This window comes from Drosophila ananassae, chromosome 2R, assembly GCF_017639315.1.
Source record: "Drosophila ananassae strain 14024-0371.13 chromosome 2R, ASM1763931v2, whole genome shotgun sequence".
Lineage (NCBI taxonomy): Eukaryota > Metazoa > Arthropoda > Insecta > Diptera > Drosophilidae > Drosophila > Drosophila ananassae.
In genome coordinates this window covers 6596895-6618638 of record NC_057928.1, presented here as the reverse complement: position 1 = coordinate 6618638, position 21744 = coordinate 6596895, and the positions used below count along the sequence as shown (strand labels likewise).

The window sequence follows — 21744 nt, the reverse complement described above, 5'->3', positions numbered from 1 at the left end:
AAAAGCTGAAAACTGAAACCGAAAACGGGGCAGCCCCAGCCGCTGCTGCTGCAGCAAATGCATAATAAAATGCGAATCTAGCACAAGGATATGTGTGCGCCGCATAAAAAGGATATCTGAGGACAAAAAGGGAGCTCAAAAAATATTTAGTTCCCTCCGAAAAGTAAAATGAATAAGGCAAACACCGCGGCTCCCTCTTCAACAGAAAAAAATGGAAGAGTCCTGGGCAAATGTAAAAAGCAAACGGATTGGGGGAAGCGGACAAAGCGGCCACTTAAACAAAAATGAGAAAAGCAAAGAGAGCCCGCCCAGCGAGGGCCAGCGAAATGAGCTGGTTGGGCAAACTTGGCACAGCTCCTGGCAGGAAAGAAATATCGCCGCCGATTTGTGGTCGAAGCTTGTCAATGTCAGAGCAAAGCAAATTAAACTAGAGTGCTGGTGCTGGCTGGGAAGCGTTTACTTTGGGGCGAAACTTTAAGAGCAGATTGGACAAAGCTGCGCAAACTTTGCCATTCTTTGCCATTTCAACACACACTAACCTCCAACCACCGAGCCACCGAGCCACCAAGCCACTAACCGCTACTGCTGTTTCTATTACTTGAAATTACAACGTCTTTACGATTTCCGAGAACACGCTTCATTAAAGCTCTCAAATTAGCGCTGACTTCAGGGGCTTCGCTCAAAAAGATTCCAAGTCGAAGATGAAATAATATTATATTTCGCTGGCATTGTGCCTCGAGTGCCTTCCCTTTGAATCGCTGGCATATTTCGTTCGAACTTTAAGAATTTTCCCCTTCAGGGGGCCACTTAGGCACAATGAAAATGAGAAACGCCAACGAATGGAAATGAAAACTGGCGAAAACACTTGAAATAATGCCTCGACATCGACAACGACTCAACGAATCGGCCGCTTGTGGTCGGGCTGTTGGGGGAAATGTGAAAAAAAGTTAATTAAATAAATCAAGCAAGGAAAGTTCAATTGAATTGCCCAGCGCAGGAAGATGTCGGACTGCCAGACTACTGGACTTGGCGGGAAAAAAGGACTCCCGCTGCCAGGACACTCAGCCAAATGAACTGTGAAGGGGGGAAATTCCGGGAAATGGCCAGACGACGCGGGAAATGCAAAAGGCGTCTTTTCCAACAGCGACTGTCTGTCCGTCTGCTTGTTGTTTGTTTGTAATTGCATTTAAAGCAAATAAATGCAATTATTTATTTCATTTCACAGCATTCACAGCTCTCACACTCGGACAGACAACGATTGGTCCAGCTTAAATGGAAATCGAAGCCTTTCCTTTGCCGCTGCACGGATTTGCGCAAATACGCATATGTAATCGTATTTTAACATCGATTATGTATGCGCTCCATCCGGCTGGCCCGCGGGCCACTGCCATTTATAATCGCATTTTCAATTAAAATATTTAGTCAATTAATACACGCAAATGTGGATCGCATCACGTATACGTCATGTCCGCAACAGCGCAAACAGAAACACGCAGTTTACGCTCAAATTACTCGGCCGACAGCAGTAATTTATGTGTTGATTATCGAGGGGCATTTGGCGTTTTAGTGCCTTTATTTTGGTTCTAGTTTCCCCGGCAGTGCTGCGGAGAAAAAACACATCTAACATCGAATGCACTTATCGCACTTAACACGCAAAGCAAATAATGTCCCTAACTGAACACACACACAGAACTATATACAAATTGCATATATGTTTATGCTGTTCTGCGTGTTTATTTGTCAGGGAGTGTGCTTGTGTTTATTTGGTGACAGGCGTTGTGATTGCACGTGACAGGCGTTGTGATTGCACGTGACAGGCGACAGGATAGTCGAAGTCGCACTCGCACTCGCACTCGCAGGACAATGGCTGAATAAATGCCCTGTCAGCGGAATTAGTCAACTATATTGGGCAGAATGTCGCAATTACAAATTAAATGCTTGCCAAAAATACTCCTGTCACTGGAAAGTGATATTTTTATTTTTGTATTTCGTCACTGGAATAATTTCAAGTAATCCCTGTTAACAGGATAAAAACCATTTAGAATAAACACTCACTGCTCTTGAAAAATGCATGCAAATTTGTGCATTTTTTGTTGCCAGATTTGTCAGGTTTTTGCATTACAAATCAATTACAGGCGGCGTGTCGGGGCAGTGGGTGTGGCTTCTTGCAGCAACTTTCGGCACCTGCCCCGCCCCCACTCTCATGCAAATCACGTACGTTTGCATTTTGTCAAAATGCGTTTTGCACCTACAAAGCCCGGCTCTGGGCCAGGGCTCCTCCAACAACAAATGCATTTATGCATAGTGCGCCAGGGCGCCGGGTACCGGGGTATGTGGTGGGGTGCGAGTGCAAATAATGACAGACAGCATAAACAAACACGCACATCAGACGCTGACTGGCGTCTATGGCCACAGGGGCGACCACAGCAGCAGCAGCGGCAACAGCGGGAGTGCCAGGATGCAGGACACGCCCACACACAAGCACAGCCGTACTTGGGGGCCATGGCACGTCACTTGTTTCCGCATTTTGCACGTAACGGACGGATGGTCCTAAGAAATACGAGCACACGCCAGCCAACCAGTTGTCTATAGTTTAAAAAACTAATTTTTAAAGTAACATTAGAAGTAATTAAAGGTTTGCCAAGGCAATTAAGATTTAGAGAACCAGTTGGAGGGACTGTTGGAGGCACTTCCAAAGTCAAATTGTTTAAAAATTTATTACCCAAAAACGAATTAGTTTATTAATTTATAGCAGTCTGGTATAGGCCTCGTAGGATTCTCCGAGTGTAGCAAGCCCTGCCACTCACGCCTGCTACGCCCACACTTGAACTGCACGCATGCAACAGTCACAGAGTCAGAGGGCCGTCTGAATTCATTAAAATTTACCATATTCCTGCAGGAAAACACACTCGCACGCATGCAGGACTCATACCATTGCAAGAATCCAATACGGTCGTAGGTCCCTTCGGCCCTGATTGATGGTAACCCACTTAGCCAACTAATGAACTTTGCCACAGTCTTAGCCCGTAAATTAAATTTCAGGCGGCCGAGCCGAGTAAATATTTAATAATCAACTGGCATTTTGGAAATGTAAATACCACTGGCCTGGCCGGTCATCCTTGGTCAGCTCAGTGTTTCAGTTGTTGTGCAGGCGGGTCGGCCTGCTATGTTCTGGAGAAGAAAGAAAAAATACAAAACGCAAGGACCTCCCACGCAACCGACTCCTGGAGCAATCTTCCCGGGCAGCGCTTGATGAAAGTAATCAAAAACTTCGCTGGTTGTTTGTGCAACTACTGCAGGCGATCCTGGGCTGTGTGGGAGTGGGGCGAAGGTGGAATGCTTTCCGTAGAACTGTTTGTAAACCATAATTGCGCGCAAAAGTAGCTAACAGCCAGGTGAACCAAATAAGTGCTTCTCCGCCACCGCCACCAGCATTTCGCTAAAAATTTCATGGGAAAAATTTAATATACACCCGGCTTTGCACGCGGCCAACTCGTAGAGAGCGAAAAAAAAAAAAATAAATTACTACAGGAAAGGAAAATGTTCAACTCGCACAATAATCACCAAAATGAACACACTGCAAACTAGTGCGAACAGCCAGTGAAAGCTTCTTTAGTTGCTCGCACAATTATGAGCAATATTTTCCACCACCAGAGCTCCCAGTCCCAGTCCCAGCCCCTTTCTCATTTTCGCCATTCGAGGGCCACTTCTGGGCTCCACCCTATGCTCATAACCGGCGAAATGCTGCCACCAAATGAGTTTTATTCTCGAGTATGTCATGGAGTATGCGACGGGAAGCCCGAAAAGAAACCCCAGGTGGTGCCACGGGGTGTTCTTTGAGCGTGAAGCCAGCCGAAAAGGTGTCGAACCGAACTCAAGCAAAAGTGGAACTTGTCGATAGCATTGGGAAAAGAATGAAACTTTTTGTCGCTGCCCTGGCGCAGAAAGCCATAGAAAAATCGCTTGATGATTTACGAAATGTTGGGGTTAGGTAGCTCCCAGCTACCCTAGGTAGGTGGAAACTTTCCAAAGTGCGGATGGGGCACTAAAAAATTGAAGGGTTCTGTGTTCGGGCTTAAAACTTCGGGAGCTGCATAGAAGGTATTGCCAGTTTAGTGGTAGTTCTCGCGTGAGCTGACCGAAATTCTGATTGAAAAAGCCTTTTAAATCTTCGCCGCGCTCAACATGGTTTTGCGCTCAGCCGGCAAAAAAGGGCTCCGATCCCCCCTAAATATTTTCCAATTTATTTTCCCCACTTGTTCAAACATGGTCCCCGCCTTCGCTACTCTTTTTGGCTTTCCACACACCTGTTTTAATTTAATTTGCAGCATATTGAAAACAATTCTTCCCCCGGCGTTCTCGTAAACCTCTCGACAGTGACCAACAAAAAAAACCAATCAAACATGGCACACAACAAAACGCTTCAGCACTTTCATGGCCAAAAAGTGGGTGGGCGCCGAGCAGACATGGACATGGAGTGCATTTTGCCATCGACGCCACTTGAGCACAATAAAAATTCGCTGAAATAGTCAGAAAATAAAAAATGGGGAGAGCGGCAAGGAATGGCTATGGAAAACGAACGAATATTGATAGCAAGTCTTTAGGGCTTAAATATAAAACAAGTAAGGATAGCTATAGATAGGTTCATCGACTATATCATACCCGGTACTGTTCTCTTCCACTCCATTGTCCCCTTCTTTTTATAAATGTTATTTTTAATAAAATGTATTATTTTCTTTGATTTCTTATTTCAAAAGTAGACTCTTTAGAGGGGAATGTTCATGTAGATCGAAATGGCTTTCTTTTTTTGCTTTAAAAAATAGTTTATTATCTGGATAGTTTTCTATTAAAATGTTTGAATTTGAATTCTACGCACCTCAAATCGAGCAAGTAAGCGAAATGTAATATGTAAGCGAGTATTGTAATATTCACATTGAACACGATATTCACATAAATGGACACGATTCTCACAAACCTTTTACAAAATTTATAAAAATATATGCAACATATCGGAGTGAGTCAAAGGTTATTCTCTCCAGTATTGAATTCTCTTCCATTTGAACCTACATATGTACATGTTTGCAAAAAAGAAAAACTCGTTTTATTATTTTTTAAGGGTGTAGAAATAAAATCTTTTCAGTATATGTAAATTTTTTGTTTAAATCAATATTTCCATTTTATTCCATAATTTATTTTGTCTGTTTTAGGTTCAAATAGGAGCTAATTATAATATACATAAATAGTTTCTGTTTTTATTTGATTTCTGACACTCAAAGAAATCATTTTGTAAATTATTTTAATGAACAAATTTGTGAAATAACCTTTGTACAACCTTTAATTAAATCCGCAGTTCAAAACAAAAATTCATTAAAAAAAACCTTAATCTTATGAGATTACAGCTTATGAAAATAACAGCTTAAAATGTTCAATGTGAATATTACAATACTCGCTTATATCCCCCCTTAAACAAAAATATTGTTGCCTACTTTTTGGAGCTTCTCAACAATCCACTTACTTTTTTTGGGTCTGGGATGGTAGCTCTTGAATAAATTCGCACGAATTAAGTAAAATTTCTACCAAAAACACCTACCAGAACACTTTTCTCCTAATTTAATCACCAGTTAGTCCCGGAAATGAGGTTGTTCTGATCCCAGGGATTTCGGTTTGGCACTCACCCATTAAAAACGCCCGTATCCACGTAATGCGTGTAGTAGAAAATGCTAACCACCGTGATGGCCAGCAAAGCGAAGACACATCTCCGGACGTTGAAGCCGAAGCAGCGACGCGCAATTAAGCCGCAACAATGGCACATCCAGCCGCCCGCCTCCGAGGAGGAGCCGAGCCCGCCGCCGCCGCCCGCCAGGTGGTTACCACCGGCCATTGATGAGGTTGGACTGCCGTTAAACTCGAGGCTGACACTCCCGTTGCCATTTCCAGCGGCATTTCCAGCGGCATTTCCATATCCATTTCCATTTGATTTCCCCTTGTACGTGACAATGTTGCTGGCGGCGCCACCAGCGTCCTCCAAAGGCAGCAGCATTGTGCGATCCGTGGTGGCATGGCCATTGCCAAAATGCTTATTGAAATTGACAAAGTTCTTTGCATTTGCATCCGCAGTTGCATCCGCACTTGCATTCGCATTCGCAATAGCATTCGCACTCGCATCCGCATCCGTTTGAGTTCCGGTCACGGAGGTTCCCAATTGCATCTGCGGCTGCTTAATGAGTTTTTCATATTTGCGACTTGCATTGCTATTTTGTTGGATGCTGTCCGATATTGTCATATTGCGGCCTGGTGTAGCTTCGGTGCCTGTCGGTGGTTATGTGTTCATCTGTGTCCTTCACCAAATAATTGGCAGATATGTCGCGTGTGTGGCTTGTATTGACTAAGCAGAACGGAAGTCCTGCATACACTCGAGGTCTCTATGGCACTTGATTCCGCAGCATGGGCGCTTTAGTTTGCTTTAATTTGTCCAGTAGACTCTATGAATATAAATATTTTTTCGCTTCGCTCGCATAAATTTGATTTCTAGTTTTCGGTTCGCATTGTTTACTTTTCATTTCGCCACTTGATATGTTTCCAAATTTTTAAATATTCATGTTGCTTGGCCATTGTGTCGCCCGACTTTGCCGACTATGTGGACTGCTGGGGGCAGGGCAGCCGGCCATTATCAGACGCGTTGGTGGTGGAGCCCACTTCCAGACTCTTCGCTCGGTATCAGGCATTGACTGCCATTTCAGTAGGTCACCGTCTTATCTGCAATCCAAACAAAATAGAGAACCATAAATAAAACGTGCTTCTCAGTTGAGCGCGGTAATCTGGGAGACAAAGTGGTTGCTCTTATTCTAGCCTACAATGTTAACAGACTATCATTACTCACATTTATGTATCTTTTTAAGTGGAAACTCTGTAATCTTATCACTTAAAGTGGTATAAACTATGAGGAAAAGCTGGTAAGAAGTGCAAGGAAAACAAGTAGTTCATAGATCGAAATTGGGTTAAAAATAAGCATTTCTTTATAAAAATAAAACTAGCCTGAAAGTTAATAAATTTAAGCAAATAAACTTGACAGCCATGTCTAGTTTCAGTTACACTTCCCATTCAATTATCATATTTTCTAGCTTTTTTTCAGAAACTAAATGAAACTATCTGTATTTTTTTGACGAAAAATGGCCCTGTCTTTGGGCCCCTTGAGTCTTCTCGCATTTCATTCCATTCCCCGACACCTTCTATCTTCTGATGGCCATTCCAATTATGTGTGCCACATGCTTCACGCTCTTTATCCGGGCTTGTTATCACAACTAATTGATGATGACAGTTCGTCGCTAACAGCTCGCCGCCGCCGCCGGCGCCACACAATTCATTTTGTAATAGCGCCTTGAGCTTCGGGTTACAACAAATTATTTGTTTTCTTTTTCCGCCTCGAAGCCGTCCTCCGCTGGAAAACTCGACAATTTGTTTGCGTCGGAGAGGGCCGGCGGAATGTAAACAAAACGCTAAGAAAGCCGCAGATAAACCGCCACAAATTGCCAAAACCGCAAATGGGAATCATACGCCAGCCCAGATGCGAGTGTATCTCGGGGCTTGTCCCGAATTTGTCCTGTTCGACCGCGTGGGTGTGTGTTTAGCCATTAAGTGCATATGCCTGCCGCAGTTTACAGAGGTCTTAACGGCCAACACACACACACCCACACCCCCTCATGTATTCGGGGCACAACAATGTAGAATTTAATTGGAAATGGGTGCTGGCTGACAACCGACAAATAAAGACAACATACTTCGGGGCGCTTTATGGCGCTGCGAAACGAGTCAATAATGAGTTTTAGATGGCCATCGTTGTGTCCTTGCTGTTATGTCCTCGAACATGTGTTTCCCGATAACACCCCCCGAATAAATACTCAGTTATTCTGGCTCTAGAAGGACTTGGCACACACTCCTCCGATCTGAAAGTCAAACAAACTTTGCAAATATCGCTTTAAGCTTCAAGTTGCCGCCGTTTAACATTCGATAAAGCCAAACTATTTAGAAGAAATCCGAGTGTGTGAAAGGAGTTGCTGCGGCAAAGTCAATTCCTCTCACTTAAGCATACTTTTTCAATTCGAACTCCGAACATGAGTTCACTTCATAAGTCCCGGGAAGCACTTGGAGCAATTTATAAACTGAATTCCTCCATCCAGAAGAGCCACCAGAAGAATAACAGCGAGCGAGGGCGCCTCCTGCAGGACTCAACATCGGTGGCATTCCTTGCCCTTGTTTTGCCCTGCATGTTACAAATTTATCATTAAAATGTCAAAACTTAAATTGATTCAAAAAGTTTAGGAACAGCGTGTGGCAGCAGCAGTGACAATGCTGCCTCCAGTCCCTGCCCCGCCCAGTGACCTCGCTTCTTTTCATTGCAGAAGCAAAAAACAGCGGCAGTGGCAATGGAAGAAAACTCGAGCAGGAGCTGAAAGAAAAGTTTACTCTGTTGTCGGTCGGGAGAGAGCTCTTGCCTCGGATGCCGCCGCATACTTTAAGGCGCTCGGTCGCTTGCAAAAAACTTGGGCGCTTCTTCGTTAGGGAAACTTGTTTAATTTCCTCTTCAATTGCCCGAGAAACCAAGCGAGACAAACCGAAAGTTGTCCTGCCCCCGAGTCTATCAGAATCCTTGGTCTTGCTTTTGTTTTCCTTTCTCTCTAAACTTTTAGATTCAATTGTTATTTGTTTGCTTCTTCGCCTGATTTGCTCGTCTGGCAGTCGCCGGGACTCACCTTTCAGATAATTCACACGCCAGAAAATCTCATCAAGAGATAAATATTATAAAATGCTATGGTGATATGATCTGTAGAGTCCAACTATATATATTTCATTCAGTTTCTAAAAGTTTTTTTCACCAAAAGTAATTCAAAATCAAAGGTAGAACTGCCGTTCTCAAGTACACAAAAAACAGAGTTTCAGTTCGTAAAGTTTTCGTCTAAGACTCGGAGGGATCTCACGCCGACTCTGGGCCATTACTTCCTTATCCGAATAATCGCACATGTTCCCAACAGTTTATATGAATTAGCTGTGTGAGTTCTTAAAAGTGTTTTATGTTTACATTGAATCCATTTCGTATGGGGGAAACCGATTGAAACTTTTCACACTTTCAGCGCATTCGCTCCGCTCCCCTCGCCGAAAACGGTTTTTAAAACTATTTATTTTACGATACATTTTGTTTACATTCCAGGAGCTGGTCGAGGAGGGGCTGCGATCCGGGCTCCCTCAGCATATTTTCCCTAAATTGCATTGAGGCGGCACAGCGCCACCAGTCGCACAGTCGCAGGAGGAGGAAAGTATCTGGAATACAATGAAGGGCCCCCCCGAGTTACACGGCTGGCTCTTTTGCCAGCCTTTTGTGCCGGCCATTTATCAGTCACTGGATGTTTGCTGTTGCCTCGCGCCTGCCTCCTGCCCCACTAGTTGCCTGCATTCCTCCTATTATTTTCGTTAAAAAAACATAGTTTTTGCGCATTCACGCCCGGCTGTCAGCGGCCAACATATTGATAATCGTTTTCCATTTGAGCTGGGCAGAGCGGCGGGAAAAATCAATTGTCTCTAGCAAATTGAATTGCAGCCATAATACAAGTTCAACACATGCACCACACGGGTTGCACCAACAAAAAGCCGTCCAGACAAATGACTTTGGCTTTAACCCACTGGCAGCTGACAAGACCTCAGTCCGGAATCCGAGTCACCCGTTTCTGGTTCTGTTTCTGTCTGGTTATTATTTTGACTGATGAATGCGACTTTTGCGTTTCCATTACACAGACGCCTTGTCTGATTGCCTTTCCGCGCAGACTTCCCCCTTTTTTTCGACTCCGACTCTGCCAGATGCGTGGGCGCGACTCCATTCCATTCCATTCCTTTCCACTCCCTCCCAGGGAGACCAGACTCCCGAAAAGCATTTTCCACTACGTGTCTACCTATAAACAAATTTGTATCTTAATGAGTTTTTCACACTTTAGCGCCTGTTGTATAGATGCTGTGTATTTGTCTTGGAACTCGAAAGCCTAATGTTCTTTCAATGTTCTGCCCCGATGTGTGGGTCTTCATTATTAATGTCGCTATAAATCAGTTAGCTCGACAATTAAATTGACACATTTTGTGTATTTGGGGTCTGTTTTGTGATTTCTGGTTTTTGTTGCAGCTTAGCAGATTAATTGCCTGGCTAGGTGTGATCTGAAATGTTTTTGTTATTCCCACAAATCCCAAAGTGCGGCAGTTTAAGTGAAAATTGTGTTCATTTACTCCCATTCTTGGTCTTGGTTCATGGCTCTGAGCAACTAAGTCTATTATTTAATTAATTGCATTCATAATTCAAATTAGAACCCGGTATTCATGGCTTTAAGATTCAAGCAAACAGATATAGCATTGTTCGGAGAATTACTTTTCCATTTCCCACGGAAAAGTGTCTCCGAAGTGCCTGCCCCTGCCAAGCGTCCCAGACTTCTCCCCCCAGTGTTTCAGCTTGTCGGCTTTCCTTTTCCTGTCAATTATCCCTTACACTTGGCTAATGGTCTTGGTTGTAGGCCTTTAACTTTTCCGACTTCTCCCGCATACTGCCGCAGACAATTTCCATTTGGAAAGTAATACATTTTTGAGAAGAACACTCTGCATAGGAGAGCACATGCTTCTGAGGAATTTCTGATTGGTTAATTAGGGAAAAATTAGCAAAACATCGAAATGCACTTTATCCTCAGAGTACAGAAGATTCGAAAAGTTTTATATTAACAGACCGAATGAATTTTTGTTCAGCATCTTTGCTTTTATTTCTGGAGCAGCGCAATCGAAGCAGCCCCGGATCGCAGAGGAGGTAAGAGCCAAAGCCATCCGAGAAGACACTTGCAATGTGTTCATTTGCAGATTTGTGTGCTGATTTGACGCCAGCAGCCTCTCGGCCAAAAAGGGGGAAAATGGCAAATGGGACTTATCCGGCGGGGCCGAGCGAGGAGGCTAAGAGGCTAGAGGCTAGGAGGCTAGAGGCAGGTGGCCCGTGGCCCGTCAGACTGACTGACCTAGTTCTGTCTAAAAATACTCAGGCACCAATAAAATGCCAGTCCAAAGTGTTTGAATGTATTTTACATCACTTTGATTTTTATTTCAATTTTCCGTCCGGAGGAGGAGCAGTGGAGGGGCATCTCGTTCGAGGGCTTCAAGTGTTGAGCACTTGAGGCCCCGGCTCTGGTGAGCAATTTGCACAATTGAAACACTGTTTGCCCTGCGCTCGTCTCCTACTAATGAGGGCTGCAACTTGCCACTGAGTAAGAGATTTCCCCTCTTTTATTTTCGGATCTTGCCGCAGTCTCGATATCCGAGCTGAATATAAATGATTCCCACATTATTCATTCCATTACTCGCCGACTATGACACTTTTGGCTTTAATATTGCCCTTAAAGTGGGCCATCACGCGCAGTATCCTAATTCTGTAACCAGAAGCAACAAATAGCCAGTCGCACTTCCCTTAGTCACTCCTGCCAAGTCCAAATCCCTGTTCTGGGTCAGTTATGAAAGAATGATAGTGCCGATTCTTGGAGCCTCGCAGAAAAACTTTCGCAGACACACTCGCAGCGGAAAGGGGATCCCATAACAAGTCGAAACCAGTTACACGCCCGGTCAATTACACAAAGAGCCCAGGCCGAAACCCAAGCCAAGGGGAGCAGCAACGAAAGCCAACACCAACGCAGCCTCATCGTTTATGACTTGCACTACCAATTTGCCCGCCTACCGGGTGCCCTCTCCCGCCGACTGGCTTGTCGGCAATTTGAGGCTTTACTGTCACTCACTTTAAGGCCGATTTCGAGCCAGAGGCACCGAAAGTGCGTGGGCCACCGCCAGTCGGCCCACGACAAGATCTTGGCCAAATTGTTGGTTGCACTTGCAGCCAGTTGGTCGAAATGAAAGGGAGCCAGGCAAAGAAGAGGGGCTAAAGCTGCACAGGAGAAAAGATATAGAAATCCAAAACATCATTTATGACAAGATAGCCACAGTTGTTCTCAGTGCAGCTCTGCGGTCGAAAAAGCATGTGGACGAGGAGTTCACAAGTCGGTTTGGTTTCGGTTTCCTGCTGCCGAGTCCCAGAATCATTTGCAGACATTGACAATGGCCCTGTGACTCAGCAGGGAAATGAACCAGTGCCCGGGAAGCCGGGCGGCTAACAGGGGCGTGGCACGGAGGCCAGTCGAGCCACGTGGGCGTCCATTAAAAGAAAACGAATTGCTGGCCCAATTTGTGCGCCGCTGGAGATTCGAGCCAACAAAGTCAAGCTCAATTCGGCTCCAGCTCGCCCATTTTTCTATCATCTGAAAATATTGTTCGTATACCGAAAGTGCAGAGAGAGAAATTACTAAAGATTTATGAATAGGAATGCTATGGGGATACTATGTCATTACTACTACTTCTACTACTTTTTAACTCAATCTAGTTAGTCTGGTAGACTTTTAGGAGAAGTTGGACTCTTGGATTGACTCATTGAGTGAAATGACTTTTTTTTAGAGGAAAAGTAAGAAAAATGATTATATATTTATGAATAGGATATGTCAGAGTTAATTGGTTTAAAGTTTCTAACGAGACTGACTTCAGTTTCTTACTTTAAGAAGTTAATCTGGTAGTCTTTAATAATAAGAAGTTCGATTCCAGCATTAATCCATTGAGTAAATTCAATTTTTTTTTTTTTTAAGAAAAATTCTAGGTTTATGAATAGTTTCTTTGAAAATACTATGTCAATACTATTAGGTTCAAAGTTAATCCTACCTTCACTTTCAAACTGTTTCTATCTCTAACCAGATAGTCTGGTAGCCTTTAAATAGTTCGACTCCACCATTGAGTAAAATTACGTTTTTTAAATTCTTTAAACAACAAGCTAAATATTTATTTATTTTAAATCTTTTATTTCTCCCTGTGCACATTCCGCTTTAGTTTTCATTTTCATAATTATTCACATTTTTATTGCGGGGTGTGCAATCAATTGGAACGCGATAAGAGGCGGATGGAAGCTTTGGAAGTGATTCCAATGCCACCAAATCGCAGGGCGTAGAGCTGAGCTCTAGGTGGACCTTGGTCTGTGTCAACAGCACCAAGTTAATTCAATTAATGGGGGCATGTGACTATGTCTATGCACTGAGAGAAAGCCAAGAGGGAGCTGCCGACGCTGCCCGGAATGACTATAAATCTTAATTATTTAATGTCTGCTTGGTCATTAGAGATAATTGCAGTATCAACTATCCCGGTGACAAAAAACAAATGAGGCTCTGCTTAATCAAGTCATTAAAGTTGAGGAAATCGCTGGCTCATCAGCACTCGTAGCTCTAATAGTTTTCTGTCCGGGTGCAGGCCCAGAGGCAGAACCAGAGCCACAACCAGAACCAGACCAGAGCCATTGTTTGCTCGTCCTGGGCCTAAACAAACCCATGTAAATATAAGCCCAATTTCTCCCCCATTATGGCAGCCAACACAAGTGCACATTCCTTTCCCATCCCCCTGCCAGCCCGCGATCTCATCAATTTATTATGCTATTTGTGTGCGCTAAAATTAGTTAATGAACCCGGGCTCGATGTAATAATGAAATGCCGTAGCAGCCGCCACCCGCACGCCATGAAGTCTCTGCCTGAAAGCGAACACGGCGTTGTGATTGAACGTCCTCCGCATCCTGGGGAATTCGACCTCTCCACCGTCCATCCCTCTCCCGTCCACCTGTCCTGCCCGGCCTGTCCTGCCGTCGGTGTTGTTGGTCGTATAAATTAATTCCCCAGGTTAACTGCAGGGTAACGTTTTATAATTAAGCCAGCTGCATAATTATGAGCCGCAAACAAGCACACACACTCGATGCAGGCCTCATATATATTTAAATGTATGCACACGTGGAAAAATTACATAATTAATAATAGTTGGCAGTCTCATGAGGAGTTTGTTTGCCTCTAAATCTATTTTTAATCTGCACTTTTCAAATTCAAAACTGTTGTTTTTGGGTTGGTATAATAATTGAAACTACCAAGCTGACTTCCATCGGGCCAAGTGTAAACAGATATTTATGGAAAATCGACTGGCAACTGGACTGGAGATACACGCAATTGGCGATATTTAAGCACGCAACGTTAACCCCAGGATGATGGCCAGGACGAAGCACACACTTATTATCATAATGAACACACACGGACACGCGGCCAGCCGGGCCAGCAAGGATTGGGGATTGCAGATTGAGGGGTGTGTCCAGGACACGGTTAAGTGGTTTGCCGCATAATCGACGGACAGTCCTCGGGTCCTCGGCCTCGGCCTGGGCCTGGGCCTGGAGCCTCCACCAAAGGCGCATGGCATGGCAGGTCGAGGGAAATGTTCATTAATATACAAAAGCTCGGGTCATCCGCAAAGTGTCCGTCACACCACGAGCCGGGGGAATGGGCCGCAGAGGGCCTCTGTGACGGGTCCTGGCACGGGCCAGCCGGCACTTCCATTTCGCTCCTTTTGTGGTGGGGCGTCCCATCAAAAAGCTTTATGGCCACGGCCTTTTCGGCCCTGCCTCTGCCTCCGCCTCGGCCTCGGCCTCATGTAAAAGCAATAAATAATGGCCCAGTTTACGAGGTATGTCGTCCCGTCTATCGGGCGGCCCGTCATAAAAATATTTTATCCATTAGGCATTGTCTCATTGGAGCTGAGTTGTTGATTCGGCTTCGGCCCGCTTAATGGCCATTAATAATTGTTGAATTTATGCCAACTGTGGAATTTGGATCGCAGTTCGCAGCACTCATGCCCGGCCATGTGGCGTATGCTTGATGTTAATTGAGTGGCTTAGCAATGCCACAAGATTCAGATGCAGGGATGCTGCACTGCCTGAATCGCCTGCAAAATCAATGTTTATTGATTCGCAATTTATCTCTCCTCCGATATAAACACAAAAACCTACTCTAGCCTGGCCCAGTTTCGGCTGGGCTGCCATTCTCATGAGGCTGATTCGAACAACCAACTAGGCAGATTCGGAGGGGAAAAATGCATGAAATGAGTGCTATTCGGAGCAGCCGTACATCATCATCATCTGCTCCTCGGATTTCGGATTTCGGCAGGGTAATTTTTCATTTCGGGAACCAGGGCGAGTGCAGTTCAATGACATAATTTGTCGCAGAGCATCAATAAAGTGGGCATGGACTGGGAGAATGGAAAATGGACAGTGACGGCTGGTGGGGATGTGGATGTGGGGTATCCAGCAGTAGATCTCAAAACAATGGGGCACCGGAGCAACGTCAACATTGTCAGAAGCGTCAACGTCAACGATGTTGTCGTCATCGTGGGTCATCATCGTCATCGTCATCGCCAGAACCAGAATCATAATCATAATCGTGATCATCGTCGTCGTCATTGTTTCGCTTGAACTTTATTGTTTTGATTTATGCGCCGGCACACCAGGAGGCGGTCGAGGAGGGAGGCACACTCACTGAGCGAAAATTAAATTGAATTTATTTAATTAAGGCTAGAGGTTGCTGCTGAGAGGGCTGGTTCTAAAAATAAATTGATTCTCTGTTCTAAGCCTCTCAAGATCAAGGGCCCAACCTTGTTCTGAGTTATTATCTTTTTCTTAAAAGGGTTTCGCAATTATATATCCGGCTTAAGGTAATAGGAATCATAAGACCTTTAGCGGAAAAATGTATTTTTAATTGGATTTTGTGCAGTGTCTTTTTGGGGTCACTGTGAATGGGAGCTCTGAATGTTGAGCTAAAACTTTGCGGGTTTCAAACTGTCGTGCTCTGTCGTTGGCCGCCCCTCCTTCCGCCCCCATTCATCTCGAATGCACTGGACACGTCGCGTTGTTTATTCCACCAACGCCAACGCCAACGCCAACGCCAAACAATCGCGGACCCAGTCGCCCAGTTGTTGTTCCTGCCCCGGGCGGGGTAGTGGGGCGGCAGGCTGAAGCTTGGTGCAAATGAAAATGATGTTGTAGCTGCTGCTGCCAGTGGCATCCAGCCATCCAGCCGTCCAGGCATCAGAGGCTTCAGCAGAAACCATCACCATTCCAGGGCCCGTTGCCCGATTATGTTAATGTGCCCAGAGATTTGTGCCATTATGATGTTGTTCACTAGACGACCACTCTGCATATTTGACGGGGACCGCAGCAGTGACTCGGAGCCCGAGGGGCGCCCGTCACCAGTGCAACATTTTCCAGCTCAGCTTTGGCCAAAAGTTTCCCGGTTCTACTCCCCCTCTTGCTCTCTGCCTCTGTGGAAGCCAGGCGTTAAGCAATTTGAAGGCTTTCTTGTTATTTTAGGCTTCTCAGACGCGAGTGGAGAAAGCGCCAGGCAAATATTTGGAAAGCGTAGTCTTAAGACATAAGACTAAGAAGGGATATCTCTTGGAATGTATCTATTAATCCTACGAAAAATGCCAGCAATTTCCACTTAAATCCCATTATTTTTTAGATACAAAATAATCAAATTGCAATAACTTTTGCTGCCCTGCCATCTCTGCAAATAAATTAAACCGAATTATGGCTGATTTACTGCACTTTTGCCTCGCCCTCTGACCCGCACGATGGCTTCATTAAAGAGAACTATTTCGCAAATGTTTTTCGCAAAAAAGCAAACAATTTGCATTGAAAGTTGTGTTTGGCATCCGCGCCGCTTGCATATGGAGCTGCTGCGATAATAAATAATTTCGTCTAATGCCTGAATGCCTGGAAGCGGCCCCCATAATTAAGCCGGCTTGCAAAACGTCGAAAACAACAAATAGAATTGCGGGCAGCAGCTGCATTACATAATTCATGGCAGCACTCCTCCTCCACAGATCGTCCCTCCAGATCCCCCTCTGGTGAATGCAATATTGAAACGCATTTTTCTCCCCACCCACTCCCAGCCCACCACTGGGTCGTCCCTGTTCGTTTTTTGTCATCAAAACCGTGAAAAATTGTTGTAAACTTTGACAGGGCAAAAATTATGATGGCTGTTTGCTGGTTGTGGGAGCCAGGGGGTCGACCAGGCTCCTGCCTGGTAATAATTTTATGTCATAAATAAATCGTTGAAGTTGCTAGCTGGCGGGATGGCTGCTGGAAGCGGAAAAAAATCACCCCATTTGTTATTGAATTTAAGCTTTAGACCGTGAAGCGTTTGTGAAATGATAAGCAAGAGTTCAAAGGACTGGGGAGGGGCTTTCCCGAGAAGCAATATATTCAAAAGTTTGCTGGAATTGCAAAAATTCTCCCACCCGGCACTGCCAGATGATAACAAGCTCGTCAAGCGTTTAAACTTCGTCCCAGCAATTCGCAGCAATTTTTGTCCGAATCATAAGCGACAAGCGGGCAAACACTTTATGGCGGAAAATTCGAATAAACCTTCCAAAGAGATGTTCGTGATATTTTTTTCATTTTCTTTACATTTTACGAGCTGTCGAATGAGCTGACAACACTCAGGTTGAGGAATTATGGCTGCAGCTGACGGATTTTATGACTTAATAAGCAAAGGCGCGAGAGTCTGTGTGGGCAGAACTGGGTCTCGGGCGATGGATGGTTTGAATAAACATCCAAACTTACGCCGGGGATACAACCTAGTAGCTTACTTCCCAGACAGACACTTGGGACACCTCCCCAGCCAACCAGCCAGCAAGCCACCTCCGCCGGAATACTATTCCAAAAAAAACATAAAAATTGGAAACGCCAAACTTTCGCCTGCCCTGTCCGAAAGTTAATCGAAGCCGGAGGAGTTGCAGCAAATTGACCGGAAAATGTTTGCGAATTGCCAGCGGAACTGGGTCCGGCTGAGATTCGGGGCAGTAAAGTGGCCCAAATGGCATCGCCGGCAAACACACACGCACGCCTGCAGGCTGCAGGGCAGCAGATTAAACAGGCAGCAAAAGTTAAGTATACGATTTTATAACAAAAGTTTCATTTTCCCAAAATGACAGATATTGGTCGGAAGAAGAAAAAAAAAGATTATATTTATTTTTTGTCAAGTGCGGAAAGTTTCCGGAGCAGAAACTTTTCCAGACAAGTGGGAGAAGAAAAGGGAAAGGATAGAATTTTCTAATGAGATTTATGAAATCTTATTCCTGGCACTCGAAGAGCGCTGGGAAGAGGGAGAATCCCAGCCGAGAGTTGTTTACGCCAATTTGGGTCAATGAAAGTTGCAGCTACTTGGAAATCAATTGCATTTTGATAAACTTCCACCCGCTGGAGAGTTCGTGCCGCGGCTGCAAGTGTCACTTGCTGACACTCTGCTGAGGTCGTGGAAAATCGACGGAAATCCCTCCCGAAATCCCAAAGAACGGCAATAAAATTTACTGTAAATGGAAACAAAGTCGGGTGGCTGTCAGAGTCACAGAAGAGCCAAAGGAAAAAAAAAGGAGTTGCGAAAAGATTTTCCTGCCAGGGGTCTGGCACTCTTCAGCAATTTGGCTGTTTGTGTTCGACATGGCCGAAAGGAACGGAGCGGAGCGAGAGCACACAAAATGGGTTTAAAAATAGTAGAACAAGCTGAATATGCTAACCACAACAGACGGCCGCCAACTATTTTAGGATGCCAAAAAGCCAACAACAGCAACAGAAACAGCCAAACAACTCGGTGGCCACGGCCTGCATGTTGATATCGCGCCGCCTGTGAAAACAATGCCAAAGGCCATGTGTAAATATGCTATGCAAAGTTTTTTCCTCGCCCTTCCGCTCGCTTTTTATTTTCATTCAGATCTGCCGGGGGATAGACGTCTGCTTTCGCATAAATGTCGATGCACAGTGGCGCAATGTAATTGTGGAAAAATTAAGTTCTTCGAGTGGAAAAGTTCTCCTTCAGACGGGGTTTAAATTTGACTTTATTTAGATATTTGGGGGAATTGTTTCGAAAATGTTTCAATTATTTTTAATATTCCCGCGGATAATTGTGCGGAAGGAATTCCGCTGCGGGTTTGTTTGTTATTTTAACCATTCATGAGGCTGAAAGGAGGATTTCTCTCCCCCGGTTGTAACTATTTAAATATTGATATTGTTCCCCTTTAATGGGAGTCCTTCATGCTTTTCACTCATTATGGTCAGAAAGCGCCTTAATTTCTTGGCTTTTGTTGCGAGTGACTCATATTTTTGTAGCGAGAGAACTTTGGGCCTTCTAAGCCGGGCCAGAAAACACCGCCAGAAACGAGCCAAGTTTTGCTGCTTTTTGTGGTGGCTGCTGCTGTCGGGGCCTATGCACATTTAGCAATGTTAGGCAGTCAACCAAAAACAGATTTTTTTTGTCACAACGACGCCGCAGGCCACAGCAGCAACAAAACTGAAAACTGGAAACAACTACGCCAACGACGACAACATCGAAACGTGAAAAAAGGAAAGAAATCAACTTGCAACATGCAACAAAAGCCGCGTTTCGTCGTTCGGGCCATGTCAGTGACCGAGAAATGCCTGCTATGAAAGTTGCAAAAATCCAAAGCAACACAAAACACTGCCAGGCACAACGAAACAACAAAAAGAAAAAATGCAACAGAGAAAAAGAACGAAATAACAAAAAAGGCAGCGACGACGGCGGTGGTTTTTATTGCCAGTGGCAGGATAATAGCAAGAAACAGCAACAATGGCCGTGGGAAGCCTTCGCAGCTGCATCCTTGTTGTCATTTCTAACGTGCCTCTCATTGGTGTCCTTAAAGTCCCGCCACCCCCTACATCCTACATCCTACATCCTGCTCCCGATGAACTTCATTCGGATGTTGTTGTCAACACTCGCCGGGAATGGCAGCGGGAATGGCAGAAATATTAATCGAGAAAGTGCCATCACATCGACTTTTTGTCCTTAAAAACCTAATATAATGTTTTGAATTAATGAATTGTTTATTATTTCATGTGTTTTATATTTATTGAGGCCTTGAGGCCATAAATAAAATGTATCTCTATCTTTATGTGGACAGATACTCCAAATTTAATTATCCTTATCTTAATGGAGAGCTCTCTTTCGCTAAATTATTAATCCATTAATGCTATTCGGATCTGATGCAACTTTTTCTGTCTCTGCACTTTACTGGTGCAAAGTTGCATGTTGTTGTCTGGCGCTTTGTTTCATTCGGGCTTTGCCGACAACTTTTTATGGCATTCCCAGAGCTCCCGGCGACTTCTTGCTGCTTCTTTTTGGGGTCCTTCGTTTTGTGATTTTCCAAATTGAATTTCCAACTCAATTTGCCGGCCCAACCTCATCCGTACTAATTAGTCCGGCGCTGAAAAGTATGCTACGTAGTTAAGACAAAAAGTAAAGCCCCAGAGTGGCCGGAAAGGCAACAACTCGACACAATCGCAATTAGTTCAGATCGAAATTGATGGAGATGGCTCCCCCAGCACGCAAATGCAACCATATTTCGTAAACAGAGCCCGGCTGGCCGCTCCGAGGATAGCCACGGCGATAGCATTGCATAAAATGAATATCAATTAAGCCAAATGAGTATGGGAAGCAGGCCTCGATTTCAAAGATAGAGCCAAGGATGTGTGCGGCAGGCTCCGTGCGTCCGTTAATTGAGAGTCGGTTGAGTGTCGGCCGGAATTTATGGGAGCTGGCTGCAGGCAGAGGACTTTAATTTGCTTTCAAGCCGGCATACAAATCACTCCGATGGAGCTGGACGTCGGACAGCAGGTAAGTCGCACTATGACTTAGTCAGCTTAAGGCCAGCCCCACTCCCTTTTATCGATCATGTATCCAAGATACTGGAGAGCATTCCCATTTCGGTTCAACCTAATAAATACATCTCCCGGGCGTAAGGATGCTTTTTAGATACTTTTCGGATACAGAAAACGGCATGAGGTGGCGATTTCTCATTTTGATTTGGTTGCCCGCTTTTTGTGCTATTTTATTATCTGCTGATTCGTATTTGTGTTTATATGTGTGTCTTTATCCTGGGCGAGAGTGCCTGGGTGCTGTGTGGTGTGTGCGTGTGTGGGAGGACGTCTTTCATGCTCCGATAAATAAAATGAATTGAAAAGCAGAGACCAACACACAGAGAGGCGAAAAGGGAGCTCTCGCAGGATAACAGATTAGTTGGAGCTGACTAGCAGCCTCCTGTCCTCCCATGGAAATCAAAACATTTTGCTAAAAGGAAGCACCCACACAGCCGTAGCCCATTCACACAGATACGGACGCGTTTATCTGCGGAAACGGAGATACGTAGTACGTGCCGAGGAACGGGCCAGAATGTGGCTCCAAACTGCCAACTTCGCTTCAATGGCAACTGTCTGAGGACGGAGGACTGCCAGCCGTGTGGGCTGGCATTTTGTTGCCAACTTATGTGCCATAAAATGTAATAAAATAAAACTCTCATATTAGAGATGTTGTGCTATTTTTTGTCGGCTAGTTTGGCTGCTTGGGTATTGGCCACATTACGCATACGCCCTGGTGTCCTGGTGTCGGGAATCATCATAACAATCAGATTGAAGATTGAAGTGGCAATGAGCAATGGCGCATAACAGGGCTTATTAGGATCAGTCCGTAAAGAGGCGCTTAATGGCGGCGAATAAACACTGCCATGTTTAATTTTCATTTATTGTTTGAGGAGCGAATTAATTATTCCCCTTGCTGGCGCTTAAAAATGCATAAAATTCTGCCCGCGTTAAATAATATTTAAATGTCAGTTGAAATAAATCGAGCGGCAGCAATCTGTCAGTTATTGCCTCTCCGCAACTGGCAACTGGCAAGTGGCAGGGGGGCAGGGGAAAAAGTTTGCAAACTTTTTATGGGACCTTTCATATCATTAGGCAGCTGCTGCCAAAAGGCAGAAAGGCACGCCAAACGA

The 21744-nt window shown here is 44.8% G+C and overlaps 1 protein-coding gene across 1 annotated transcript in view; it reads right to left on the bottom strand.

Annotated features, from left to right (window-relative positions):
- LOC6506180 (bifunctional heparan sulfate N-deacetylase/N-sulfotransferase) overlaps window positions 1-21744 on the bottom strand; it is a 54398-nt gene that overhangs the window by 19574 nt on the left and 13080 nt on the right. Inside the window, exon 2 of the mRNA XM_001958359.4 lies at window positions 5676-6756. Coding sequence (XP_001958395.1) covers window positions 5676-6283 — 608 coding nt within the window. The 5' untranslated portion in view covers window positions 6284-6756. The remainder of the gene's footprint in view (window positions 1-5675; window positions 6757-21744) is intronic.